This window comes from Mauremys mutica, chromosome 7 (assembly GCF_020497125.1).
Source record: "Mauremys mutica isolate MM-2020 ecotype Southern chromosome 7, ASM2049712v1, whole genome shotgun sequence".
In the NCBI taxonomy this organism is placed as follows: Eukaryota; Metazoa; Chordata; order Testudines; family Geoemydidae; genus Mauremys; species Mauremys mutica.
The window spans coordinates 106,286,756-106,311,718 of NC_059078.1; the positions used below are offsets into that span (position 1 = coordinate 106,286,756).

The 24,963-nt window shown below is 41.9% G+C and overlaps 1 protein-coding gene across 4 annotated transcripts in view; it reads right to left on the reverse strand.

The window, feature by feature from the left end:
- The window catches only part of PTPRE (protein tyrosine phosphatase receptor type E), a 125,514-nt gene that overhangs the window by 37,727 nt on the left and 62,824 nt on the right, over positions 1-24,963 (reverse strand). For 3 of the 4 annotated variants that reach the window (XM_045022543.1, XM_045022540.1, XM_045022544.1), the window contains exons 6-13: positions 17,431-17,521; positions 16,446-16,522; positions 16,278-16,314; positions 15,326-15,423; positions 12,255-12,374; positions 7,397-7,560; positions 1,648-1,783; positions 1,032-1,181 (exon numbers count right to left, since the gene is read on the reverse strand). In XM_045022543.1, the coding sequence (XP_044878478.1) occupies positions 1,032-1,181; positions 1,648-1,783; positions 7,397-7,560; positions 12,255-12,374; positions 15,326-15,423; positions 16,278-16,314; positions 16,446-16,522; positions 17,431-17,521 (873 nt within the window). The remainder of the gene's footprint in view (positions 1-1,031; positions 1,182-1,647; positions 1,784-7,396; positions 7,561-12,254; positions 12,375-15,325; positions 15,424-16,277; positions 16,315-16,445; positions 16,523-17,430; positions 17,522-24,963) is intronic. The other variant, XM_045022542.1, reaches the window with a different exon arrangement.

Sequence of the window (24,963 nt, forward strand, 5' to 3'; positions counted from 1 at the left end):
CCGGAAATCTTTTTCAGCTAGTCTGGGGCTCACTCTGGGAACTCATGGTTCTTTTTTTGAAGCCTTACGTGAGGGGTCCACAGTTGTCTCCTCAACTCACAGTCCTGAGATGTCAAGGGCTATGGGGAAGATTCATGCTGCCAGGGTGACTCCTGGCACAGGTCCAGGGATGGCTGGAGAGCGGCCTCCATGAGGAGGAGTTTTAGTCTTAGTTTTCGGTCCTTCCAAGATCTGGACTTTACTTGCTGGCAAATTAAATTGCAGGGGAAAAGTGGCTTTCCCTGAGGCAACAGGTACAGCAGGAATGTCCATCAGCTACTGGGAGGGCCTCTTTGCACAAGAGGCACCTCTTAAAACCTGGTGAACTAGGCATATCCCATGCAATCCTCAGACAAAGAGAAAAGTTTTCTTTTATTTTCTTTTTGTTTAGGGAAATAAAAAGAACTAGAGGCACTTTAAGACTAAGAAAAGGACTAACTAGATATTTGAATTCTAATAGAATTAATGATCTGATGAATGGACTGCTAACAGCTCCGTCTCTAGCCAGGGGCATTTGAGAAGGAACTAAGGGGGGTTTGTCCACACAACACTGGTTAGTCTTGTTGCAGAGCAGGATGGGGAACAGCGTGTGTGCGGACACTGATACCAAAGTTCTCCAATCAGCAGAGCAGGGACGCAAGCGCACCTACAGTGGAGTACCCATAGGGACACTACTCGAAGAAGTAGTAAACATTATTCAAGACCCACAGGGAGTAGGTCTGCTGACTAAGAAGGTGTCATTTTTAGAGGTCACTTTTCAGAGGAGAAACTCACTTTAAAGATGAGGGCACCACCACATTATAATATTCTCACTCCTGAGAATTCATACATGAAAAGCCTCCCTCATCTTTCCCATTACTGGAATAAAACAGAAATAACTGAGCTGCTTAGTTTTGACACTTTTTCAACCATGTCATACTTTTCTCTACAAACCATGTTGTCTGGTTGGCCTGATCCCTAAAATCTTGAAGCAAGCCCTCTTCTTTACTTACTTTAAATTCTTCCTCTACCCCTGTTTTGACAAGATGTGGTGTTGTGGTGTTCGATGCTTGAAGATGCTTTTCTAAGGAGGACACATCTAGTTCCGTGTCACCGTAGAGGTAGTATTCAAGTAAGGCTTGATAAATGAATGAATACTGCATCTGGAATGAATAAGCAACAAGCACACTAAACATAAAGCAATTAAATACAATTTGACAAAATCTGGCACATGCTTTTTGCTATCGTGGTTTCCTATGTTTTAGGTCATTTTACTGATTAACAGAGTAAGACTGTGGCTGTAACAATGGCTTCCTATTAGATCATGCACATTCTGAACTACAGGGGAACATGAATGGGAGGAGCACAGCAGTAGTCCCTCAAAATTTGATTTGGAAACTAGTCAGAAAGGACTGCATTGTCACAACCTTCCTTACCACCTATCCTCACCCCCCCCATCGCCCTCTCCACGTTACTCTCCAGCTTGCCCTACTCTCGCTGTGATTCCTGCTGTGGACGAATGAGGGGAGGAAGTTCTGGGACATTCACCAGTGTTTGAGAAACAAATGTATTCTTTGTTTCAAACATGATAAATGAACAAAAGATCACAACAGATTTATGCTTACTTACATCAGTCTGAACCATCTGTGGGCGCTGATTACGGATTCTTGTAACAAACTCAAAAACATCAACTTTCTGTTCAGCATGCATCATATCTAGTATGGCATCAATCACTATAAATGTGCCTGTTCGACCCACGCCAGCGCTTAAAAAGAAGAGAGACGCATAAGTGAGCTATGAAGTCCAGATAGATTGCTGCAGTAAACCACAGCTGGCCCAAATTTTGTTTACATTTGACTGAAATCCACACTGGTGTTACATTTTGTAACAATTCACTTTTGATTTTAATAGTGATATTAGTAGAGCAGGTTGAAAAATTTTGAATTTTAATTTTTTTCAGAAAGCTTTCACAAAAACGTATCCTCTTTTTGAGGAGCAGCAGAGCTGGTTGAAAAAATTATGATTTTTTAATTTCTTTTAAAAGGAAAAAAGGTACAATCTTTTTTCCAAAATGTTTCCCATTTTTCAACTAGATCTAGATATTAGATGTAAGATAAAGCATAACACATGCTAAATCTGATTATTGAATCTTTTTGGTTTACTAATACTGAAGTAACATGTTTTATGTCATACATCAGTTGGCAAATGTTAAGCCTTTTTTAAGTGCTAAGGTTTTCAACATGTACACGCAAAAATATTATTGTTTTTAACATGTCTTCCAGTTGCCACCAGAGGGAGCAAGATAATTACAAATGATACAATCATAGATGATTTTGAGCTCTTCCTTTCAGAGGAAAAGGGCATGGCATCCTGTGTTCGGCATTAACAACTTTCCTCTAACCTTCTGTTTGCTTATTTTACCCTGTGGCTATTAAAATGTCATAGTATCACCTTCTAAAAATGTAAAAATATTTTTCCCCCAACATACTCACAGATTCAATCTGACTTTCATCAAAGAAAAATTTAGTTTTAAAATAAAGTCAGAAATATAGACTTCATGAAATGAATGTTTAGTTCATAAGACACTGATGTGCAATTACGAGGAATCTAAAATATTCTTTGAGAATTTATGAACCATCCATGGCTCTCTTGAGAACAAGAAACTATATTTTGCTATTAATTATAGTATTTTCCACAGAAGTCATGTCACCATATTGCAAACACGCAAAGTTTTCTCACAGACATACTGAGCAAAGAGAACATAATTATTACCATGTATATGGTATGTGCACTTATATGTATATTTTTTTCTGTTGTCTGGTTCCTGAGTATTACAGTATATGGTAAGGGGTTGGAGTTCCTTTGATTTATTGTATTTTTAATTATGCCACATACAGTGTTCAAATAAGCACCTCTTATTATTTTCAAATCGGTTATATAATTTATTATATAAACTATATGGTTGATTATATATATTTTTAGACACACTCCTGCACATGCACACACGGAGTCCTTTTTTGTCTGAATAGAAATTCATGCTGCCCGAAAATCTTAATCCCTTAGCATGGTCTGATGTAAGTAAAGTAGAATGATTCACTTAATACTAATCGCAACCAATTCCACTTGTGGGAATGCTGAAATGACAAACTAAAACCAGCTGAGTTCCTCACTGATAATGACGTGTCACAAAACACATCCTTATAATAGAGAGACCAGTGCCCATAACCACCTTATGTCTGAAAGATTCCTCCACAAATAACATTTAATTTTCTGATTGGTGTGGCCTTTCTTACTTGCCTTTTCATCACTTACCCTAGTTTGAAGGCTCTGATAGCTGCACCACACTGATCCTCTCTCCTTCATCGGTCCTTTCTCTTTCCCCTCCTACTCCTCTCCCACCCATCTCCTATCACCTTTACAGGGGTGAAAGTAACGTGGTACGGGCCAGTACTGGCCTGTACAGCTGACTTTAAAGCACTGCCGTGGCAAAGGACCCTGCTTAAAGCACTGCCATGGCATTGCTTTAATGTTGTTTCCCCTCCCCCCCCAGAGCCGCCAATTTTACTTTCACTCCTGTACCTTTACCACCAAACGGTTATTTAATGACAGAGCAGCTTCCACATTTATGACTAAGTTTACCTCTCCTACACCTCTGACTTCCTTCTATTAATATTTCAGCTCCACCTTTGGGCTCCCTCCACTTCTCACTCTCTCCTACTTCCTTGACTCAGAATTTACCAGACATTTTCTTGTTCTGACCTGTCTCAGAATTCCCCCTCTCTGAATATGGCTTGTTCATTTACAGTTCGCCTTTCCTCCATCCTGTCCATCAATCTTTGCTGTCAGCCCTCTGATTCCCTTGCTCCCTGATCTCTCTCCCCTCCACAGACTCCATGAGCTCTATTTTCAGTGCTACCTTCTTTCTCTAATATTATTAACTCCTTCACTGCCCTCTCTCATAGAATCATAGAATATCAGGGTTGGAAGAGACCTTAGGAGGTCATCCAGTCCAACCCCCTGCTCAAAGCAGCACCAATTCCCAGACAGATTTTTGCCCCAGATCCCTAAATGGCCTCCTCAGGGATTGAACTCACAACCCTGGGTTTAGCAGGCCAATGTTCAAATCACGGAGCTATCCCTCTCTGCCCCAAGACTACTCCACTCTCTTTCCTCAGCTCTGTCATCTGTCTCTTTCAACATCTCCTCTCTGACTGACTTGTGTGTCAAACTCCTGCTGATTCTTGGACTCTTTCTGAAAGCTTTTTCTCAGCCCTTCCTCCTTAACTTCCTTCCCTGATCAGGAGAGTGGCATTTTAAAAAAATGAACGATATAATTTGTCAGAAACATTCCTTTTTTCCTCCCTTCTCCTTGTTCTGCCTGCTTCTCCTTCATTTCCTCTAAATGCTGATTTAGCTTAAAACTTTTTCAATATCATGTTTGTTCTGGTCGAGCACTTTGTGTTCAGCACAGTATGTTGTTTTTATAAAAGCCCACCGAGAAATACAGTGTTACTCATTATGGATGAGTTTCCCTTTCCTTTTTCCAACAATTCAATGGCATCATATCCTGGACTGAAAAGGAAATTAGATGCCATGATTTTCAGTCTACATTTTTCAAGCAATATGAAAGTACCAAACTAGTCCAAAACACTGTGACTCATAGTAGAGCTATTGCGGTGCGCTTTGGATTTGGCCATTACATTTAGATATCTGCTTCTTTTTTTTTAATTACTCTCAGAGCCTTGTGTGCATTTTGGTGCCAATTAGATTAAGAACAGAATTTCCTGCTGGTGAAGAATGAAGCATGGCCCTAATATTACTCTGTATAGAACATCTGGGCAAAGGAATATAAAAAATATGGCTCTCTCAAAGGGGAAAATCATGAGAGACTACTAAAATCTTTTTCCTTCTAAATCTTAAAAAAAATTGTGATGTACATACAGTCGAGAACAGGATTTCTTACTAAGGGTATGACTACACTACGAAATTAGGTCGAATTTATAGAAGTCGGTTTTTTAGAAATCGTTTTTATACAGTCGATTGTGTGTGTCCCCACACAAAATGCTCTAAGCACATTAAGTCACAGTACCGAGGCTAGCGTCGACTTCCGGAGCGTTGCACTGTGGGTAGCTGTGAGTAGCTATCCCACAGTTCCCACAGTCTCCGCTGCCCATTGGGATTCTGGGTTGAAATCCCAATGCCTGATGGGGCAAAAACAGTGTCGCAGGTGGTTCTGGGTACATGTCGTCAGGCCCCCCTCTCTCTCCCTCCCTCTGTGAAAGCAACAGCAGACAATCGTTTCGCGCCTTTTTTCCTGGGTTACCACGGCAAGCATGGAGCCCGCTCAGCTCAGCATCACCATATGTCTCCTGGGTGCTGGCAGACATGGGACTGCATTGCCTTTTGGCAGCAGACGGTGCATTATGATTGGTAGCCATCGTCGTCATATTCCTGGGTGCTCTTTTAGCCGACCTCGGTGAGATCGGTCAGGGGTGCCTGGGCAGACATGGGAGTGACTCAGCCAGGTCATTCCCATCTTCTGCCAAGCATCCAGGAGATGACGATGGCTAGCAGTCCTAGCAGATGGCTAGCAGTCCTACCGTCTTCTGGCAAGCAGCCAGGAGATGATGATGGCTTTCAGTCGTACTGCACCGTCCGCTGCCAGCCTAAGATGTAAAAGATAGATGGATCAAAACAAAAAATTGACCCAATTTGTTTTGTGAAATCAATGGCCTGCTAAACCCAGGGTTTTGAGTTCTCCTTGATGCAAAGCCACCCCTTTTGTTGATTTTAATTCCCTGTAAGCCATGTCGTCAGTCACCTCTCCCTCCGTCAGAGCAATGGCAGACAATTGTTTCACGCAAAACCAGGCGAGGAGGCGATGGCAGTGTGGTGACAAGAGGGACATGGTCACAGACTTCTCACAAAGTACGGGCCGGGCAACGTGCCCCGGCAATGTGCACATCATGCTGATGCGCTCTGCATGAGCTCTGCAAACACGCTGGCCAAACAGGAAATGAAATTCAGAAGTTCGCGGGCCTTTTCCTGTCTACCTGGCCAGTGCATCTGAATTGAGAGCGCTGTCCAGAGCCGTCACAATGGAGTACTCTGGGATAGCTCCTGGAGGCCAATACCGTTGAACTGCGTCCACACTATCCCAAATTCGACCTGGCAAGGCTGATTTCAGTGCTAATCCCCTCATCAGAGGTGGCGTAAAAAAAATCGATTTAAAGAGCCCTTTAAGTCAAAAAAAAGGCTTCATCGTGTGGACAGGTCCAGGGTTAAATCGAGATAACGCTGCTAAATTCAACCTAAAGTCGTAATGTAGACCAGGCCTAAAACAGGTGTTTGTCTGATGAACAATGAACAAAAGGACGGCTGATGCCTGATAAAGGAATACATGCTGCCCCACATTGAAGAGTATGTTTTAAAGCCCATTGAGAATATTCATAAATGTCAAACATGAGCAACTGAAAACAAATCAACAGACCAAAAATAAAAAAGTGATTTCCTTAAAAAAAAACAAAACCCACAAAGCCACTTATTTTATTCTTTTTATTCTAATCTTACGTAGATATATTGTTCCTGAGAAAAGACTATTTCTTGCTTGATGTCTAAAATACAGCAGTTCTGAATGTAAAAGTTGTAACATTTGTTTTGAACTTCTACAAAAACCTGATCTATTTTTGTTCATTTTTATAACACATTTTCACCGGTTTATCATTAACCCCTTACTGGCAAGAGGCTCAAATGTTTGTACATGAATTGGAACACACTCTGTACATGTAGTAATGGGACATCTAGACTGCCAACATCATAGTGTTAAACAAATTATCTCAAGTACAAGTCTACAGGACAGCATATGGGCAAACTATAAGAGCAAACAACATTTCTACTGTGAGAAAACTGGGGGATGTATTCTCTGAGGAGCATTCAATGGCAGAGTAAGCCCATTTGTTACAAATCTGGTTTTCTGACAGGGACTATGCTGATGTCACAGATTGCCTATCACTCTGGGAACAACAAACTGAAGTTTCAATATTAAAATGAGAGAAAAGGCAGAATTTTTTAATTCATTCCTCTCCCTGGCTATGATGGAGCCTAAAATACTTTTAAAAGCAGCAAAGAGTCCTGTGGCACCTTATAGACTAACAGAAGTTTTGGAGCATGAGCTTTCGTGGGTGAATACCCACTTCGTCAGATGCATCCAGACTAACACGGCTACCCCTCTGATACTAAAATACCTTTGCAAGTTCTGACTTTTATGCAAACTATGGCATTTTCAAAGAAGAGACAGAAAGGTAGTTTTGACCTACACAAAGCACTTTACAAACCGTTAAAGCTCAAGAAGACAGAATAGTTTAGAGTGCGTACATACCTACAGTGAACCACAATTGGTCCAGCATGTGAAGGATTCAATGTTTTGACTTTTTTCAGAAACTTCAGCATCCCAATGGGTGTGAAAGGCACGCCAAAATCAGGCCAGCTGGTAAAATGGAGCTGTGTTACAAGCCTTGGAACTTTACAGCCATCATGAAGCTGCTAGAAACACACAAACAGACTGTGAGTGTGACATTTTATGTCCTATGTTAAGATTTGCAAACAGATTAGTTACCATAGGCTGACTAACCCATATCCTTGCCATTTAAATTTGAGTGGCACCAGGGTACTGTTCATGAGAAATGAGATTCACAATTTCTATTAACCCTGGGCCAAATCCTGAAGTCCTTCTTCACTTTTTACTCCATCCTGACTCTGACAAAAAACTCTCACTGGAGTTAGTCTGAGTAAGAACTTCAGGATTTATACCACCAGGGGCAGCTCTAGGAATCCCGCCGCCCCAAGCAGGGCGGCGCACTGCGGGGCGCGCTCTGACAGTCGCCGGTCCCGCAGCTCCGGGGGACCTCTTGCAGACGTGCCTGCGGAGGTTCCGCTGGTCCCGCGGCTCCAGTGGAGCATCCGCTGGCATGCCTGCGGGAGGTCCACCCGAGCCGCGGGACCAGCGAACCTTCCGCAGTCATGCCTGCGGGAGGTCCGCCGGAGCCGCCTGCCGCCCTGCCGGCAAAATGCCGCCCCAAGCGCGCGCTTGGCGCGCTGGGGTCTGGAGCCAGCCCTGTATACCACTGAGAGATGCAAGATGCCAAATTATCTATGAACTGCCTCATAACAACATACATAAGGATGGTCCATCATCAGACTCAGGATACCACACCACATGAAGCTGAGACTGCTCTAATACAATGAATCCTGTAAGTTTATATTTTATCTTTTCTCCTTTTATTTTTAATTTACATTTTCAGTGCTAACTATTAAAGGTACAGCCTTACCAGCCTCAGAGACCCACGTACTCTGTTTAAGCACAGAACAGGAGCAGCACAGGCAATGGCAATGAAAGCTCCACCAATGTTTTCCAATCATGATCTGGAGGAACCTCCTCTTGGGCTAAGACAGTAAATTCAGTCTCCATGCTCTGTCAGTCCTTGACCTCTTTCTCAGACCCCCAAGAAGGCTGCTAATTAGCACCAATTAATACAGGAAGACTTTTCTACTTTGAATTGGACAAAGACCACCAGTTTGTTTCATAAAGGCCACTCAGTCTCCATCAACTGGTGACCAAATGTTATCACCACTAATATGTTCCATAGTAAAATTGGAGATATGAATCTACACATGAAAGACACCAAATACCACTAGCCATCTAGACTCTCAGCTATTTCTAATCCAGATTAATTTTATAACTTTTTTTTTGCTATATTTTTCATACAGCTTCCTGCCGAGAGTTCTTTTTAAATAAGAGTCTTAGCAGCCTCTCTCATATGGCCCTTGTTACACTTAGACATGCCTGAATGGTCTTCAGATTAGATTACTCCAGTGTACTTTATACAGGGACTGCTCAGAAGCTACAACTAGCGGTGAATGCAGCTGCCCATCTGATTAGCCATGTGTAGCGAGTCGGTGTGGCTCCCCTCCTGCCCAGCAGAAGGAGCTCCCTTCCAAACACCCAAGTGGGCGGAGCCACCGCCCCCTGTCCCCGCCCCCCGGAAGTCAAGGGGTGGGACAGGAAGTAGAAAAGGCGGCAGCAAGAGCTCAGTAGGAGCCCAGCCACCGCCGCGAGCAGACGTGCCGACAGGAGCTCCAGACTGGGAACTCTCTAGGACCCGAGGCGGCTATCCTGACTGGCCAGACCTTCCTCGCGCCCGGTACGACGAGGAACCAGCGGAGCTTCCCCGGGATCGGTACCCAGAGGAGCCGCTGGAACTCCCTCGCACCAACTACGAAGAGGAGCCGCTGGCCCCGCTTCGGCCCTGCTGTTACCCGGAGGAGCCGCCTGAGCACGCCTGGCCGGACTTCCAACAGGAGTTACCGGACCTGCCCCCAAGCCCTGGTCCCGAGGAGCCCATGCAGCTCGACTGGCCTGAGTCCAGTGCCACGGAGGAGGTAGGCCCGGAGGGGGAGATAGGAAGTAGCCCGGGGGTAGCCGACCCCTGTCAGGCTGTCGAGGCAGAAGTCATGTCAGTGTGTTGCGGTCAGTGCTAGCCGCTGTTAGGGCCCCGGGCTGGGACACAGTGGAGTGGGTGGGCCTGTGTCCCCCCTGCCACCCCATTCACGGGTGGCAGTCTCCCCCTCAACTCCAATGCTCAGGCTTAGAAGCCTGAACTTAACTGTTTGTCTGCTCAGCCCTGCCTGAGGGTCTGAGCCCTGTGTCTATTGCTGCCCCGCCCTGAGCTAGGGCTTGGGCTTTATAGAGACCGATTGCTGCTCAGCCCCTGTCCCAGAGGGCCTGAGTTCCTTATTGAACTGTGTGCTGCTCAGCCCCTGCTTCCTAGGGCCTGAAGCCTAGAGACTGATTGCTACTCAGCCCCTGCCCCAGAGGGCCTGAGTTCCTTATTGAACTGTGTGCTGCTCAGCCCCTGCTTCCTAGTGCCTGAAGCCTAGAGACTGTTTGTTGCTCAGCCCGGCTTCACAGGGCCTGAGCTAGTGTTGCCAAAGGGCGGCTCACCCCTTGCCTGTTTCCCTGACACTCGGCCAGTTAGAGGAGATGAGGAGCGAGTCGGTGTGGCTCCCCTCCCACCGACAGGAGGGTTGAGCCCCGACCCAACCATTTACACCATGAAAGCTGCCAGGAACATATTACATTATCAGTTTTCTGAAAGCTTCACTGACTCGCTATGCTCTTCCAAGTGACTCTGCTCTATTCAGCTGTCTGTAGTTTGGGTCCTGGCTACTACTAGTAGTAGTAATAAATACATCTATGGTAGAACCCAAAGAGCTGCGTTCTGTACAAACATGCAAGAGAAACAATCCCTGTTCAGAAGGGTTTAGACCACCTGAGAAATTGCCCCTCTCCCCATGTGGCAACACACCAACTGCCATTAGCTGGGGAACTTAGAGCTGAATATCTGGCAGCTGCTGGTAGGGTACCCAGATACCCTACTTGCCCTCAAGAACCTTAACTGTTAGCTTTCAAGGCACAGTTAAGACCAAACCACCTCTTTACTCAGGTTTTTAGGGTGATTATGGGCTTGGTAAATGATGTAATGGTGGATGAGAGTCTCCCACAGCTAATATTTTTCAGCAAGTTATGTATATTATTGTGACAGAGTGTGTGTGTCTCCTCCCTGTTTGACCCAGGAAGGTGTTTAAACCCCTTCAATGGGCAGAAAGGAGGAAGCTAGTTTTGAAAAACTGCTTGAGCAGTCAGATCTAGAGAGAAGAGCTGGCAGTTGTTCCCCGGTAAACATCCAGGATGTGGAACTGACAACTGCGGACAAGGTGGAAGGAAATTGCCCTTTGCTTTGTTTTACTTGGATTTGTGGACAAGCTGCCACAGGACTTATTTTCCTCTGCCTGAGACTAAAAATTTTTTCTCCTTTTTTGAGACTTAATTTCAAGGTATTGTGACCTTCCTGGAGGGACGGCTGGTGGTCTGTTGCAGTTGCTTTTAATACTGTTTGATGGCCAGAGATGATGTGAAGGTGCTTTATAAATACATAAATAGTCCACTCAGTTCATTTTTGTTTTGCTGGGAAGCAAAAAGTCCCAATGAGAATGAGAACTGGAATGTAACAGGTAGAAGAGGAGAAGAATAAAACAATACTTAACATGGTAATTTTAAAAGATGCAACCTTGCTGCAATTCTAAGGCCTAGTCTAAATATTAATGTTTCACTGATTAAATTAAACTGGGTTTTTCACCATTTTAACTAAATCAGTTTTTTAAAACTGATCTTAAGTTAGACAGGTGAAAATTCTTGCACAGACAAGGCCTTAATCCCTCTGAAAGCATGCTAAGCAAGCCACTAGTGCATTTAATTTATATAGTGAGGGTTATTCTTGGCAAAAGAAAAGATTACACAATTAGAATCTTTAAAAAAAATAAACTTAGTAAAACAGCAGTGTAGGACCAGAAGGAGGTGTGGGCAATTCAGGCCAGATTTTCTGGCCTGCTCAGGCAGCGCAAAAGGAGGGAAGACTGACCACAACTCTGCAATTGAGGGTGCCTCACAGCATCAATGGAGAAGTCAATTTATGTGTTTCCCTTCACTGCACTCCCTGGTGCACGGGGCATGTCAAGAGAGGGAAGGAAGGGTGGCCAGAACACAATGTACTTCAGCTATCCCCAGATGATGTACAGTCCCCAACCAATGCTGGGGCCAAGCTATGGCAGAAAATCAGGGAGCTGTAACCCCCCCTCTCCTCTTTGCCTGGTTTGGCCCTTCATGTGGGCTGTGATAAGACCTCTTCCATCTCTAGATAATTTTAATATCTTTTACATTTTTAATTATTTGAAAACTTTCCCTAACTTCAAAAATATTTTTGCACAAAGGAGGGGAAACACACTCCCAAGTTCCTCCAAAATAACACATAATTAATCAGTGGAAAATACCTTCCAAGGATGGTTACCTACTCAGAGGATCCAGTTTGACTGATCTCTCTTTAAACTTAAGTCCCATATAGCCCAAACGCAGGCAAAGAAGGTTACAGCTTCCACATTCTTCTATACAGCCATCAATATTTGCATAATTAATTCTCTTTTACTCCAACAACTCAAGTGGAAACTGATTCCATGAACTTACTGCTCCCTTAGTCTACATATATGTTTCAACTCAATTTTAGTTAAAAACTAAATTTCCAGTTAAATTCATTTTAAACAAAAGCCTGAACTTCTGTTATACTTTGCTTTAAAAAATAAAATAAAAACCAATCTTAAGGAATAGCAAGAGTGCTATTACTTACTGACTGTATACAAAACTTGCGAATGGTGTAGTCCACGAGAACGATAGTATCTTCCACAGAAACTCTGATATTTCCATAAGTCCAGCATCCTTGATCTGGCCAGTACTGATAACATTTATCCTATGCAAACATGCAGTAGATACATTTAGTACTTTTAAACATTGTGTGCCTACTTCCATTACTGATGGCATATAGCTATAAAATTATTTTAAAGTAATAAAATTAAACCTCTATCAATATTTAGAGTAAGGCTGTTGGTTAATCGCAGTTAACTCGCATGATTAACTTTATTATAATTAATCACGATAAATAGCAGTTTTAATCACACTGTTAAACAACAGAATGCCAATTGGAATTTATTAAATATTTTGGATGTTTTTCTACATTTGATTCAAAATGATAAAAGAAATAGTATTTTTCAATTCACCTCATACAAGTACTGTAGTGCCATCTCTTTTTTGTAAAAGTGCAACTTACAAATGTAGATTTTTTTGTTACATAACTGCACTCAAAAACAAAACAATGTCAAACTTTAGAGCTTACAAGTCCACTCAGTCCTACTTCTTGTTCAGCCAATCACTTAGACAAACAAGTTTGTTTACATGTGCAGAAGACAATGCTGCCCGGTACAATGTCACCTGAAAGTGAGAACAGACATTCACATAGCACTGTTGTAGCTGACGTTGCAAGATATACGTGCCAGATGAGCTAAAGATTCATATATCCCTTTATGCTTCAACCACCATTCCAGGAGACATGCGGACTTGTAGGCTCTAAAATTTGACATTGTTTTATTTTTGAATGCAATTTTTTGTGTGTGCATAATTTTACATTTGTAAATTCAACTTTCATGATAAAGAGATGATAAAGAGCACTACAGTACTTGTATAAAGTGAACTGAAAAATACTTTTTATTTTTACAGTGCATTTATAATAAAAAATAAATATAAATATGTACACTTTGTATTCTGTGTTGAAATTGAAATCAATATATATGAAAATGTGGAAAACATCCAAAAATATTTAAATAAATGGTATTCTATTACTGTTTAACAGCATGATTAATCGCACAATTAATCATGATTTAAAAAAATTAATCGCTTGACAGCCCTAATTTAGAGGATGTTTTGTTTTTTAATCTAAACTAGGACATGATTTTAAAGTTTTGTGCTAATGCTCTCAATGTTAGTTATGTTAGTTATCTGCATTATTACACAATTACACAACAAGAAATATATGGTTTGAATGGAGTCTTCACATGCTCCTTTGGAAGCCAGATCATGAGGAAGGAGGCTTTTGGTTTTTTTGTTTGCTTGTTTTGTTTCAATGACTGTTCCATCCTTTTATTTTGTTTATTTTTCTGATAGCATGCATTTATCTGACAGCTTTAACCCCCAACTCCAGATATAGGGCTGGTTAATAGGTGAGAAAAGTCAGGTAACCTTGGGTGAGAGTCATCAGTTGCATGGGGATTCTAGCAGTAGGATAAAAGATAGCAATATGTCTCCTTCTGTGGAATAAGCATTTTACCAACCATTATGGCCTGATGAGGAGTCTCCAATCTGTTCAAATGAGATCTGGTGACATTTGTGGGCACTAGCTGTTATATCCTTGGGGCAGCCGGTGTAGGAAGCAATCACTTGAGGCCAGAGAGCAGGCAGCTAACCAAAACCTCCATTTTATTTACATATACACAGAGAGCACCTCAGCCGGTTGAAACCGGTTGAGCTAGCCCATAATAATCTAACTCAGTTGCCATAGCAACAAAACCATGACAACCAAATACACAACACTAGCATTAGTATGTCAGGCCTTGGTATGAGTATGCTGTTTGACCATGCAGGAAGGCTGGTAATGTTAAGATTGCAGGAAAGGGAGAGGGCCTTGTATATGCAAACAGGGAGTACCTCCTTCATAGCTGTTAGGCGCAATCAGACTTATATATTTTTATCAGAATAAGGAAAAGCTATTTAACTGTAAAGAGCTGCTGTGTAAATTAATTAACACCACTAATGCACATTAACTATCTCAATGCTTATGATGTGTACCCTCACCCTCTAGAATAATTATCCTTTGATCTTAAGGAGGAATTGTTGGGAGTTATTTTGGAGTTTATCGACACTACTCTTTACCTGGCAGGAGAGGTCACTCTTCAGCAGAACACGGTACATTGTTCTCAGTAACTTGGCATATTGCTTTCACTGCACCCCCAGTTCACATTGCCTGAGGAATCCAAGCTCCAAACGTGCACTTTTGAGTGTTTGGAATGTTTAACTAACTAGCCCATGAGGATAAATAGGCATTTAAAAGAAAATTGCCCAAGAGCAAAATTTGTGATGGTGCATTGGTAGGGTTTTTTTTGTTTTTTATCAGGCTTCTTATCGTTTTTTTAAATCACTTCTGGTGAGTCAGCAGGGAAGTTAATTATGTAACAATCTTGAGGTCTTAAGTGTTACTCTACATAATTTCATTAAATTTTACTGTTCAACTTATACACAAGGAAGGATACATATGAAATAGGAACGGAGGGGAGGGGAGGAACAATCCAGAATGAGGGGATGGATGTGAGAACAGCAAACCACAAACAGAGTTGTAATGCAGCCTTTCACAATAAAATAGGTTGTTTTCAGATTCGCCATATCCAACTGTAGTGATCACACTATGAATGTAATCATTCTTTTAACTGAAAACTTTTAAAAGAGAGTAATATCGATTCAACATTCATTCTTATTCTCAATCCAACCTATAAGGCCAGTCTCACATACATTGCAGCAGAAGCAAAAAAGGCCCTCATTTCAATTTGCCTTTGACTTAAAGTCTGACAGTGAGGCAGTGTAGCACATGATAAAAGATTCGTTATGAGGAAATTAGTCACCAGGGAATATTTATAAGCTTGAAATTTCGTAAGTTACAACTACATTTTTAGCAGAGACTTAAAACCTCAGAAAGGACTGGAAAAGGAAGTGGTGACAGCCATTAACAGTCAGATGCTAAGCAGTGCATTGCAGCCAGAGGCTACTTAATGTGGGGATTATTTCAGGCGGATCAAAACTGAAATAAAAGTTACTTACCTCTTTTCTTTCTTTCAAGTTTGTTAACATAACAATAATTGAAGATTTCTGCTCCCATATCAGCCTCCAGAAATCATTAACTGTTTCTTGTTTAGGTCCTGCACATAGAATACAGTTCTATACTCAAGAGACATAAAGAAAACAAGCAATATCACAGTACACAAGAACATTTTTCTCTTCCACTCATGAGTTACCAGCTCATATCTCATGAAAATATACTAATTGTAAATGCCTCAGTTTTACAAATGCACTATATGTACATTGAAAATCACTTCTTTGAAGCACAGCTATATGAACTCTATCAATTTACAGAAAACATTTACTATGTTATACAATCACTGTAATCACTAAGTACTTCTTGAAACAATGGGGATTTTTGTATTTACTCTAGGATTGCTTGCAAGACCCAGCATGATAGCTCCAACTGGCATGACTGGAAGTTTGACCAGTTGTAATATATCATCATCAAATAGGTCTGCCCCAGTAGAGGCAGAAACTGAGTTGGGTGTATCTAGCTTCCGGATTGATTGGGTGGGGTGAGTGGACTCAGACTATTTCCAGCAGTAGGCTGGCATTTCAAACACAGTCCATGCTCCACAGCTCTTGGAGACATAAATGCATAATTAACTTCTCTGCATGGGGAGCAGGCTTGTCCCACCTTTCTATGAGCAGCAGCTATCCCCCCCTCCCTCTAGATACACTATGTGCAGTAGGTCAGGCAATGGGCTCAGTTTAGTGTGTCTAACTTACAACTCTCACTTCAATGACCATGATTTAGCAGACCAACTTATTTATGCTTAGGAAGGAATTTTTGATCTTGTAACATATTAACCTTGATGTGGGCTGTGAGTTTTTTTTAGTGTGTGTGTGGGGGGAGGGAGTGGTGGGATGAGTGGGAGGGTTGCATTCTGGTGCATGTAAGTACAAAAATGGAGACAGGAAAATACATTACCTTGAGCAGCTATAAATTTATTCTTTTCTTTGTAACCCTACAGAAATAAAATTTATGGCTAGTTAAAGAATGAAATGCCAAGATGTGCTGTAAGACAAATGTCTATTTGACATTTAGTTTACAATTAAAATTAGCAATCTGAATGAAAGTGAAAAACTATTAGCTTACATCTATGTATGAAGCGTTAATATAGTCTGAAGATTGAACTCCATCTATTTGGGTCAGAATGACTCTGGAATGATCATCTGAGAAGAAAGAAATTGTTATTAGAGGCTGTATTGTAGATAAAGTTATATTATTAACATCAATCAGAAATTTTCTCAAAATACAAAGCCCTTTAACCAGTGATAGATCTGCACTTTTATGAACCATAGTATTTGCATTATTATTCCACCATTATTAAATACCATAAAAGACTGAGCAATACAGTGTATATAACAGAAATGTCATATGGGCCATATCATGCTGACCTTGCTGATGTAAAACTTATGGAAGATTTTGGTCCCTTACAGTCTTGTTTCACCAGAGCCTGCAAACAGTGACCTTGAAGACATGCTGCAAGGCTCATCTGTTTCAAAGGGAGTTTTAGGTGAATAGACAGGGAATAATTTGTTTAAGGTAGTTGTGAAGAGGTCTCTTTGAATTGTATTGTAATTGTACAGTGCACAGAGGTTTTGGATAGCAGGTTAACAAGCCTTCATTATAAAAACCCTGCTCCACCTCCATACTTATACTGGGTTACTGAGAATGCAATACTTTTTGCATAGTGTGCAAAACATTTGTAATAGATAAGGTTTGTTAGATACTTCAAGCTTGGCCCATATACTCAAAGCTCTTTTCTTTTTTATTGCACAAATCTGAACTGAGTTTCAAGAGAACCATCTTACATTTTGGGGTGATTCTAAGGATTCATACCAAACCCTCTGAAATTAAAGACAAATTTAATGGAAGGCAATTATTATCCAAAGAGACACCACTCCAAAAGAAGCTTACTTTGCAGATGTGTGATTGGTAACATATAAATACATTTTTTGGGTCAATTAATCAGCTTTACTCAGGTATACTCAGTGAATGCAGACATTACAGGCATTATTGGTGTAAGAGGCATCCAAACATTTGACTGATATTTAGAAAATAAACTGTAAAGTCTTACAAGGAAGGATGTTTGGATATCTGTTTTTCTCTCTGTTTTCTTCTTTATTTGCCATTTCAAATGTTCCTTGCATGCATCGGGCTGGCAATGACTACAACGAAAATGTGTAAAGTCAAGGAAATGCAAGAACATCCTGTAATAAATGTTAGCTGCACAGGACTTAAGAAAAGATGCGATAACACACAATGGCCTACATCTAAGATAAGTAATTTCTCAGTACACTGTAATTCTTGGAAAAAAGCGATTTTTCCTCATCTTTCTAAAATAGCTCATAACCTTTCGATAACTCAGAACTTCAACACTACTTTTTAAATTATAGCTTTGAAGAACACTGTGACTTTTGCTATTTAAGAGAGTAAATAAATTATTGAAATTTAGGCTGCTACTGGAAAACACCATATCACATGATGACTCATTATACTGTGACCCAGTCAGCAAGATGTGGGGCCCCAGGGCTCTGACTTAGAAATTTGGTTGTATGGATCAAATTTGATCTTAATACATGAATACATTTGAATATTAGCAAAGAAGGTTAAAAAATGTTAAGAAAACTGAATTTCAAACATCCACTCCATTCAGTTCAGGGCCTGGGCAAGGGGGATCCAAAGGTGAGTTTGTATCGCCTTTATGCCCTAAGCCTAGGGATGGCCTTGGGGGCTGCTGGCCCATTAGGATGACTGAAATGGTACCCAAAGTTTAACCAACCTGGCAGTAATCAGAAAAACCTGGGATTGTGAATAAACTCTTAGTCACATACTAAGTACCTGAAAATAAATGCTTTTGTCAGGACAATCAAAATGAGATTAATTAACAGGAAATTAACAGGAAAATATTATTATGTGAAGAAAAAAGGATAGGGAGAAGAGGAAGGAGACAGCAATAACTCCCTGACCAGAGAGAATGAGATGGAACCTGCTGGACTGCCTCCAAAACTGTGGAAGGGCATGTGAAAACACTCCCACCCCGCATGAACACCTGTGGGATTCGGGGGCGGAGGGGACGGAGAAAGGGATATTTGGATGTGGAGTTTTCATTCCAAATTTTTGTTTATTTGAGAGATTTTGCTGCTAGTCTGGACAGAGCCCAATTGGGAGTAATTTAAAGGGCCAGCTGGGAGAAGCTGATTCAGGGTCACTGCCTGCTACAGGGCCCCTTTATGCTACCAGAATAGTATAAAATGGACTTAGTGTAAATGAGAATCAGGTTCAAGATCTTTGCCTATGTCACAATCCTGACAATTTTTATGCCCTCTCACCACAGTCGCAGTAGTTCTATATTTCAGAACCACAGTCACTAATTCTGCTTTTTCCCACCCTTTTTTCAAGCTTTTTTTTTTTTTTTCAGGAACTTGATCAAACGGAACATAATGTGAATCACTTAAGAGAAAGATGACAGAGTATCTATTTCAAGAAACATTCAATGCAGCACTCCCTGCCTGATTCTGGCAATGCATTATGTGGAATTCCCCCTTAAAAACACCGATGAAGCAGAGTTCTCAGGACTGAACAATGAATGAATATAACGATGAATATAAATTGCTTTGGTGTTAATTTTCATCATGGAATAGTAGCATGTTTTTTGTGTTTGGTTTCTGTACACTACTCACAAACTTATGAACATTTTATTTAAAAGGTCAAGAAAAAGTTAACTAGAACATTTTAAACATAAATAAAAGTAATTTATTTTGTTTTTGCATATAAACTTATTCCCTTATTTCCCTCTACAAATAAAGTCCACAAATTTTTAACTGTTATGAAAATCATTCAAGAAGAACTTAAAATGTACAACAATAAAAAAGGACTTGCATTAATAAACACCAGAAAATCTAACTTAATTACCAGTAAATATTTTCAATAAAGCACAAAATACTTACTTCCTCTTTAAACAGTGCTTTTCAACTTGAAAAGTGAGTCAAAATATTCTTGGACATCCTGTCCCACAATGCTGCATTTTCACTAAAAGAGCACATAAAAACAGTGCAATGGGCTGGATTGCCTCTTCCCACAATAACCCCTTCTTTCCTCCCCCAGCCACACGGAAAATAGCAAAAGGAGAGAAAACCTCTGCAATGACTTCTTAAAGAATTCTTCTCTTATGAGACAAGATTTGGTCCTTCAGAACAAGGATCCTCCAGGATCGAAGGATGACAAGACCATGCGTGGGTATGTCTTCACTCAAATTATCTACACTCAAGTAACTCCTCTCAAGTTAGCCTACCTCAAGAGGGAGCAGCCATACTGAGAAACCACATTCAAGTTGCTGTGTCCATACTGGTACTGAACTGGTTCTTGTGTTGTGCTAAGACTTTTGGAGAACATATCCCATGATTCTTAGTGCTGCAATAAGCTAAGCTGCTCTATGAATTCTTTCCCAATAAATTATGGGAAAACTTGTCTGTCCTTTTTGGTCAAACTGGGGGAACCGTGGAAGGCACTGGATAACCAGTGGCAATTGAGTAGCACTAGACTGTATCCACATGAGAGAGTATTAGTTGTTGATGAGTTATGTTCATTCAAGCTTTAAGTTTAGCCTATATCCCCTCTTCAGTCAAATCAAGTTAAAAGCACCACCACAGACGAGTTAAGGGTTTGTATGTGTGGACAGGACTCAAATTAGGAGCAACACTCGAGTTATAATTTAAGTTAACATTGCATTTGAGACAACTCCTATGATGAGACCAAATGCTTTGTGTCTGCTCATTACTCCTGACAGCCCCTGTCTGCCTGGTAACATGTCTCCATTGGAACCATACTTCCAGAGTTTCCTGTGACCATAGGTGCCTTGCTATGTTGCCTAAAGGGGGGTGGGGGATTGAACTGTGAAGGAGCATTAATCTTTTCTACCTATCTCCACAAGGGGACACAGCGCATCTGTCCCCATTAAACATGCATGCCCCATGGTGCATCTGTCCTGCCTAGTCCACACACCCTTTTCCAATTCAGATCCTGAGGACTTAGAGGAATCCTGGAGAAGGCGGTTCTGCCGTGAAGACAGCTGAGTCCCCTCCCCCCATGCACTCACTCTCATATGAGATCCATCTGGAGGCCATGATCTCGCCCAACATGTTTACATTGTTTAAAAAGTCATTCTTTCTTCTCTCTGAGTTTGAATGGCACCTGAACCAAACCACAGTGAAATGTTTTACAGGAACTCCTCACTTAATGTTGTAGTTATGTTCCTGAAAAATGCGACTTTAAGTGAAACGATGTTAAGTGAATCCAATTTCCCCATAAGAATTAATGTAAATGAGGGGGTTAGGTTCCAGGGAAATTTTTTTCACCAGAAAAAATACTATATTTTATAGTACAAATACATATATACACACACACATATCTCTACCTCGATATAACGCTGTCCTCGGGAGCCAAAAATTCTTACCATGTTTTAGGTGAAACTGCGTTACATCGAACTTGCTTTGATCCACCAGAGTGCGCAGTCCCCCCCGCACCAGAGCGCTGCTTTACCGTGTTATATCCGAATTCGTGTTATATCGTGTGGCATTATATCAGGGTAGAGGGGTGTACATACATACACACACACAGAGTATAAGTTTTAAACAAACAATTTAATACTGGTACACAGTGATGATGATTGTGAAGCTTGGTTGAGGTGGAGGAGTCAGAGGGTGGGATATTTCCCAGGGAATGCCTTCCTGCTAAATGAACTAGCAATTGACGGAGCTCTCAAGGGTTAACCCTCACAACACTCTACAAGGCAGCAGGAAAGCGGGAGGGAAGACAGAGACACACACCCTGTGCGTGAGAGAAAAAAATGCGCATTTCCCCTTTAAGTAGCTGACCCCAGGCTTAAGTACACTGCCTTGTTAATTAAATCAGCTTGCTGAGACCTGAGATGGCAGCTACTGCCTAGAAGCTCCCTCCCTCCTTCGTGTCCCCCCACCCGCTCTATGGAAGATGGGGTAAGTGGGGTGCAGGAGCAGGGGGGAGGGAGAGACACCCTGACATTAGCCCCCCTTTTCTCCCCCTCCCCCCATACAGTAAGCAGGAGTCTCTGGGAGCAGCTCCAAGGCAGAGGGCAGGAGCAGCACATGGCAGTGGGGGGAGGGACAGCTGCTGCATAGGGAACTTAGGGGAGTGGGGAGCTGATAGGGGAAGCTGATAGAGGGGCTGCTGGTCCACCCTGGTTCCAACCACCCACCAGCTAGCTGCAACGGGCTGCTCTTCCTGCAAGCAGTGGACAAAACAGGCAACGTTAGAAGGGAGCATTTCACAACTTTAAATGAGCATGTTCCCTAACTGATCAGCAACTTAACATCGAAACAACGTTAACCGGGACGACTTTAAGTGAGGAGTTCCTGTATAACTTTCAGAAAAGAATGCTTATACACTATAATGTTCAACATCTCCACTTTAATTATAACTGTATTTTTAGTGAGGCCTGATCCTGCCAACATTTATACATGTGGCAAATCGCATTGAGTGTGCTTAGAAAAATAAAATGGGATAAAGAATACACATGCCAAACATATCTGCTCAGTCACTGCCCTCATGTCATACTCCTTCTCTCGTGCTCTATTTGTATTTTTGTCTGACTCATGTATTTACATGAGGAATCTCATTGGCTCCAACGGGACTACGGATATGCTTCAAGTTAATCAGGGCCTTAAATTTCAGGATCAGGGCCTTAAATCAAATTCTCTGAGGCAGTAACCTGGTCCTCATACATGTCTGCAAAGCACCAAGCGCACTTTCTGCTATGTAAATAAATAATAATAAATATAAATAAGGCACATTGAGGGCGGGGGGTGCAAAAACCCAAGCAAACTGGATAACATATTTGTATTTAATTATTTGCTGTGAAGAAAGGCAGCAGATGAATGCTGTTTTTTTCCATGGACAAACAGAAAAATGAAACACCTATAGGGCAGAATTCTGTAACTCACTTTCAAGATCCTACTTTCATTTCATTTATCTAGATTTACATTGAACATTAAAAAAAGGCCTATCAAAGGCTCCAGGTGCCTTTGCCGTGCCATCCTCATCCACTTCCTGCTACCGATGACCAGTTTGCAACCCAGATCCACCAGACCCTGAACAATGTGGTTAGTTAAAACTACAGAATGGCCTCCCCTACCTCAAGGACTGTATTTATGTTCTGGAGGGACAACCTAAGCTTCAGATATTGAACCTATTGCAGGCCATTTTGGACAATTCAAGACCTGCAATCTGGGCTTGTGGAGCTTCTGGTGGACAGGCCTACAAGCTTACATCAAGAATTATATAAGGTCCTGCAACTATACCCAGAAACCATGATCATCTCTTTCAGCCTCTGCCCATGCCTCCGCAACCTTTATCTACTATATCAGTTGACTTTATTGTAGAACTGCCATGCTCCCAGGGACACACTGTAATCCTGGTTGTTGTCGACCTCCTAACAACAATGGCACTCTTTAACCCGTACAATACTGTTCCTACCACACGGGACATGGCTCAGTTCTTCTTGCAAAATGTCTTCTGCTACCATGGGTTAACAACAGGCATTGTTATCAGACTGGGGGTCTCAGTTTATCTCCTGACTCTAGCTGGAATTTCTCAGACTCCTTGGCATCGAATCCCTCTTCTCATCCACTTATCTTTGGCATACTAATGGGCAAACAGAAAAGGCCAGTCAAATCTTGAAGCAGTATCTTTACTGCCTTCTTTTGAGTTTCCACCAGGATGACTGGCTTCCCTTGCTACGCTATGCTGAATTCGCATGTAACAATGCAATCCACACCTTAAGACAACATATCCCATTCTTTGCAAACAATGGCTTTCAGACCCACTTCCACCTAGACTTGCCCATGAGATCTCCAGTACTGACCACTGCGGATTCAGCTGCCCACCTATACCGGGTGCACTGGGAGCGCACAGAACACCTGCAGTCTGCCAAAGAAGCCTACAAACATCATATAGACCGGGCCAAATCTGGCTGTAGGAGATAAGGTGTGGCTCTCTGCCCAGAACCTTAAATCAAGCTGCCCATCTGCCAAACTAGACTGTTAATACCTGAATCCTTTCAAGATTATATAACAGGTGAACCCAGTGGCCTTCTGGTTACAGCTCCACAAATCCTTGAAGATCACCCATCTTTCACATCTCACTTTTAAAGCCCTATACTGAGAATTCATACCCAAACTGCTCCAATCCTCCACTGCCACCCATAACAGTCCATGGACAGGAGGAGTACTTGGTCCTCTGAGTCCTCAACTCTTGGAAAATTAAGGGAAGATTCTGGTACATGGTGGACTCGGAAGGATGCAGTCCGGATGAGTGGTCTTGGGAACCAGTACAGAATATCCACACCCTGGACCTGTTCTGAAAGTTTTGCTGGAGGTACCCCTAGAAACCGGGCCCCGAGGCCACTAAGAGTTGTCCTTGAGGGCTTGCAGCAGAGTCAATTTGAAAGCGGGGCCTGCAGCAGAACCAGTCTCCAGGCAACCAAATTAGCATAACTGGCCTGTAGTAGGCTGCCTGATTGGGTATGCCACCTGATTGGTTGGAAAAATCAACAGACCGGCTCTTAATCCCAGCAGCAGTTCAGCGACTGTTCAAAGCATTCACCCATGGCTGCGACTGCTTCTGCTTATTCCCAGTCTTGCTCCCGCCTTGTTCCAACCCTACCCCGGCCTTGCCTCATTGCAGCCTCAGATTTGAAGCTTGGCTCTGACCAATGACTTCAACTCTGCTCCTACTCTGACCCTTGGCCTCTAATTCCAGCTCTGATCCTTAGCAGTTGGAACAGGAGCCAGGAATAGGAGCTAAGTATGACTCCTGCTCCAACCTCTAGGGACAACTGCTCACATCCTGGTCTCTGACAATACCAAGTGTAGAGCAAACAACTGATAGAATGTAATCCGCCTCTTCCATGCAAGCAGCTGCAAGCAGCAGTGTGGTTATTATAATGCTAAAAAGCCATCAAGAATACCTCATTGACCATTCTCCTCAATGTTTTAATATCTTTCTTTGCATGTGAACCTACATAAATAGATCTCTGACCATGATGGTCAGACTCATTCAGTTTGCAAGCAAAAGTTCACATATTTAGAGAACACTGTAGAATACGAGCAAAGCAACACACATTTTAAAACAAAAATAGATTGCCAGGTTTCACCACTGACTATACCGGGGTTTTTAATTAGGAGAGTCAAAATTCACAAAAGTGCTAGTGCACTGGGATACAACTCTTCTTAAATTAACATTTAAAAAAAATGTTACTCAGGTAACCCTGTCATTTGATAGTGACTACATTGCACATGCAGCAGCAGTACAAACACATGTCAAACATAATCAAATCACCAACATAATAAAAGTGCTGCCAATTATGAAGCTCACTTAATACTGTTTTTCACTCCTAAGGGCACCACCTTATGCTATCTAAGGGCATGTCTACACTTGCCATTTAAAGTGGAAAAAGTCTCTTTTTTGCGCAAAACCCGTGGGAACATCGACACTTATCAATGACTTTTTGCGGTGAAACTGAACCACATCCCTGAGAGTCATACTGCTCTTACTGGTGATGCTTTTGCAGTGA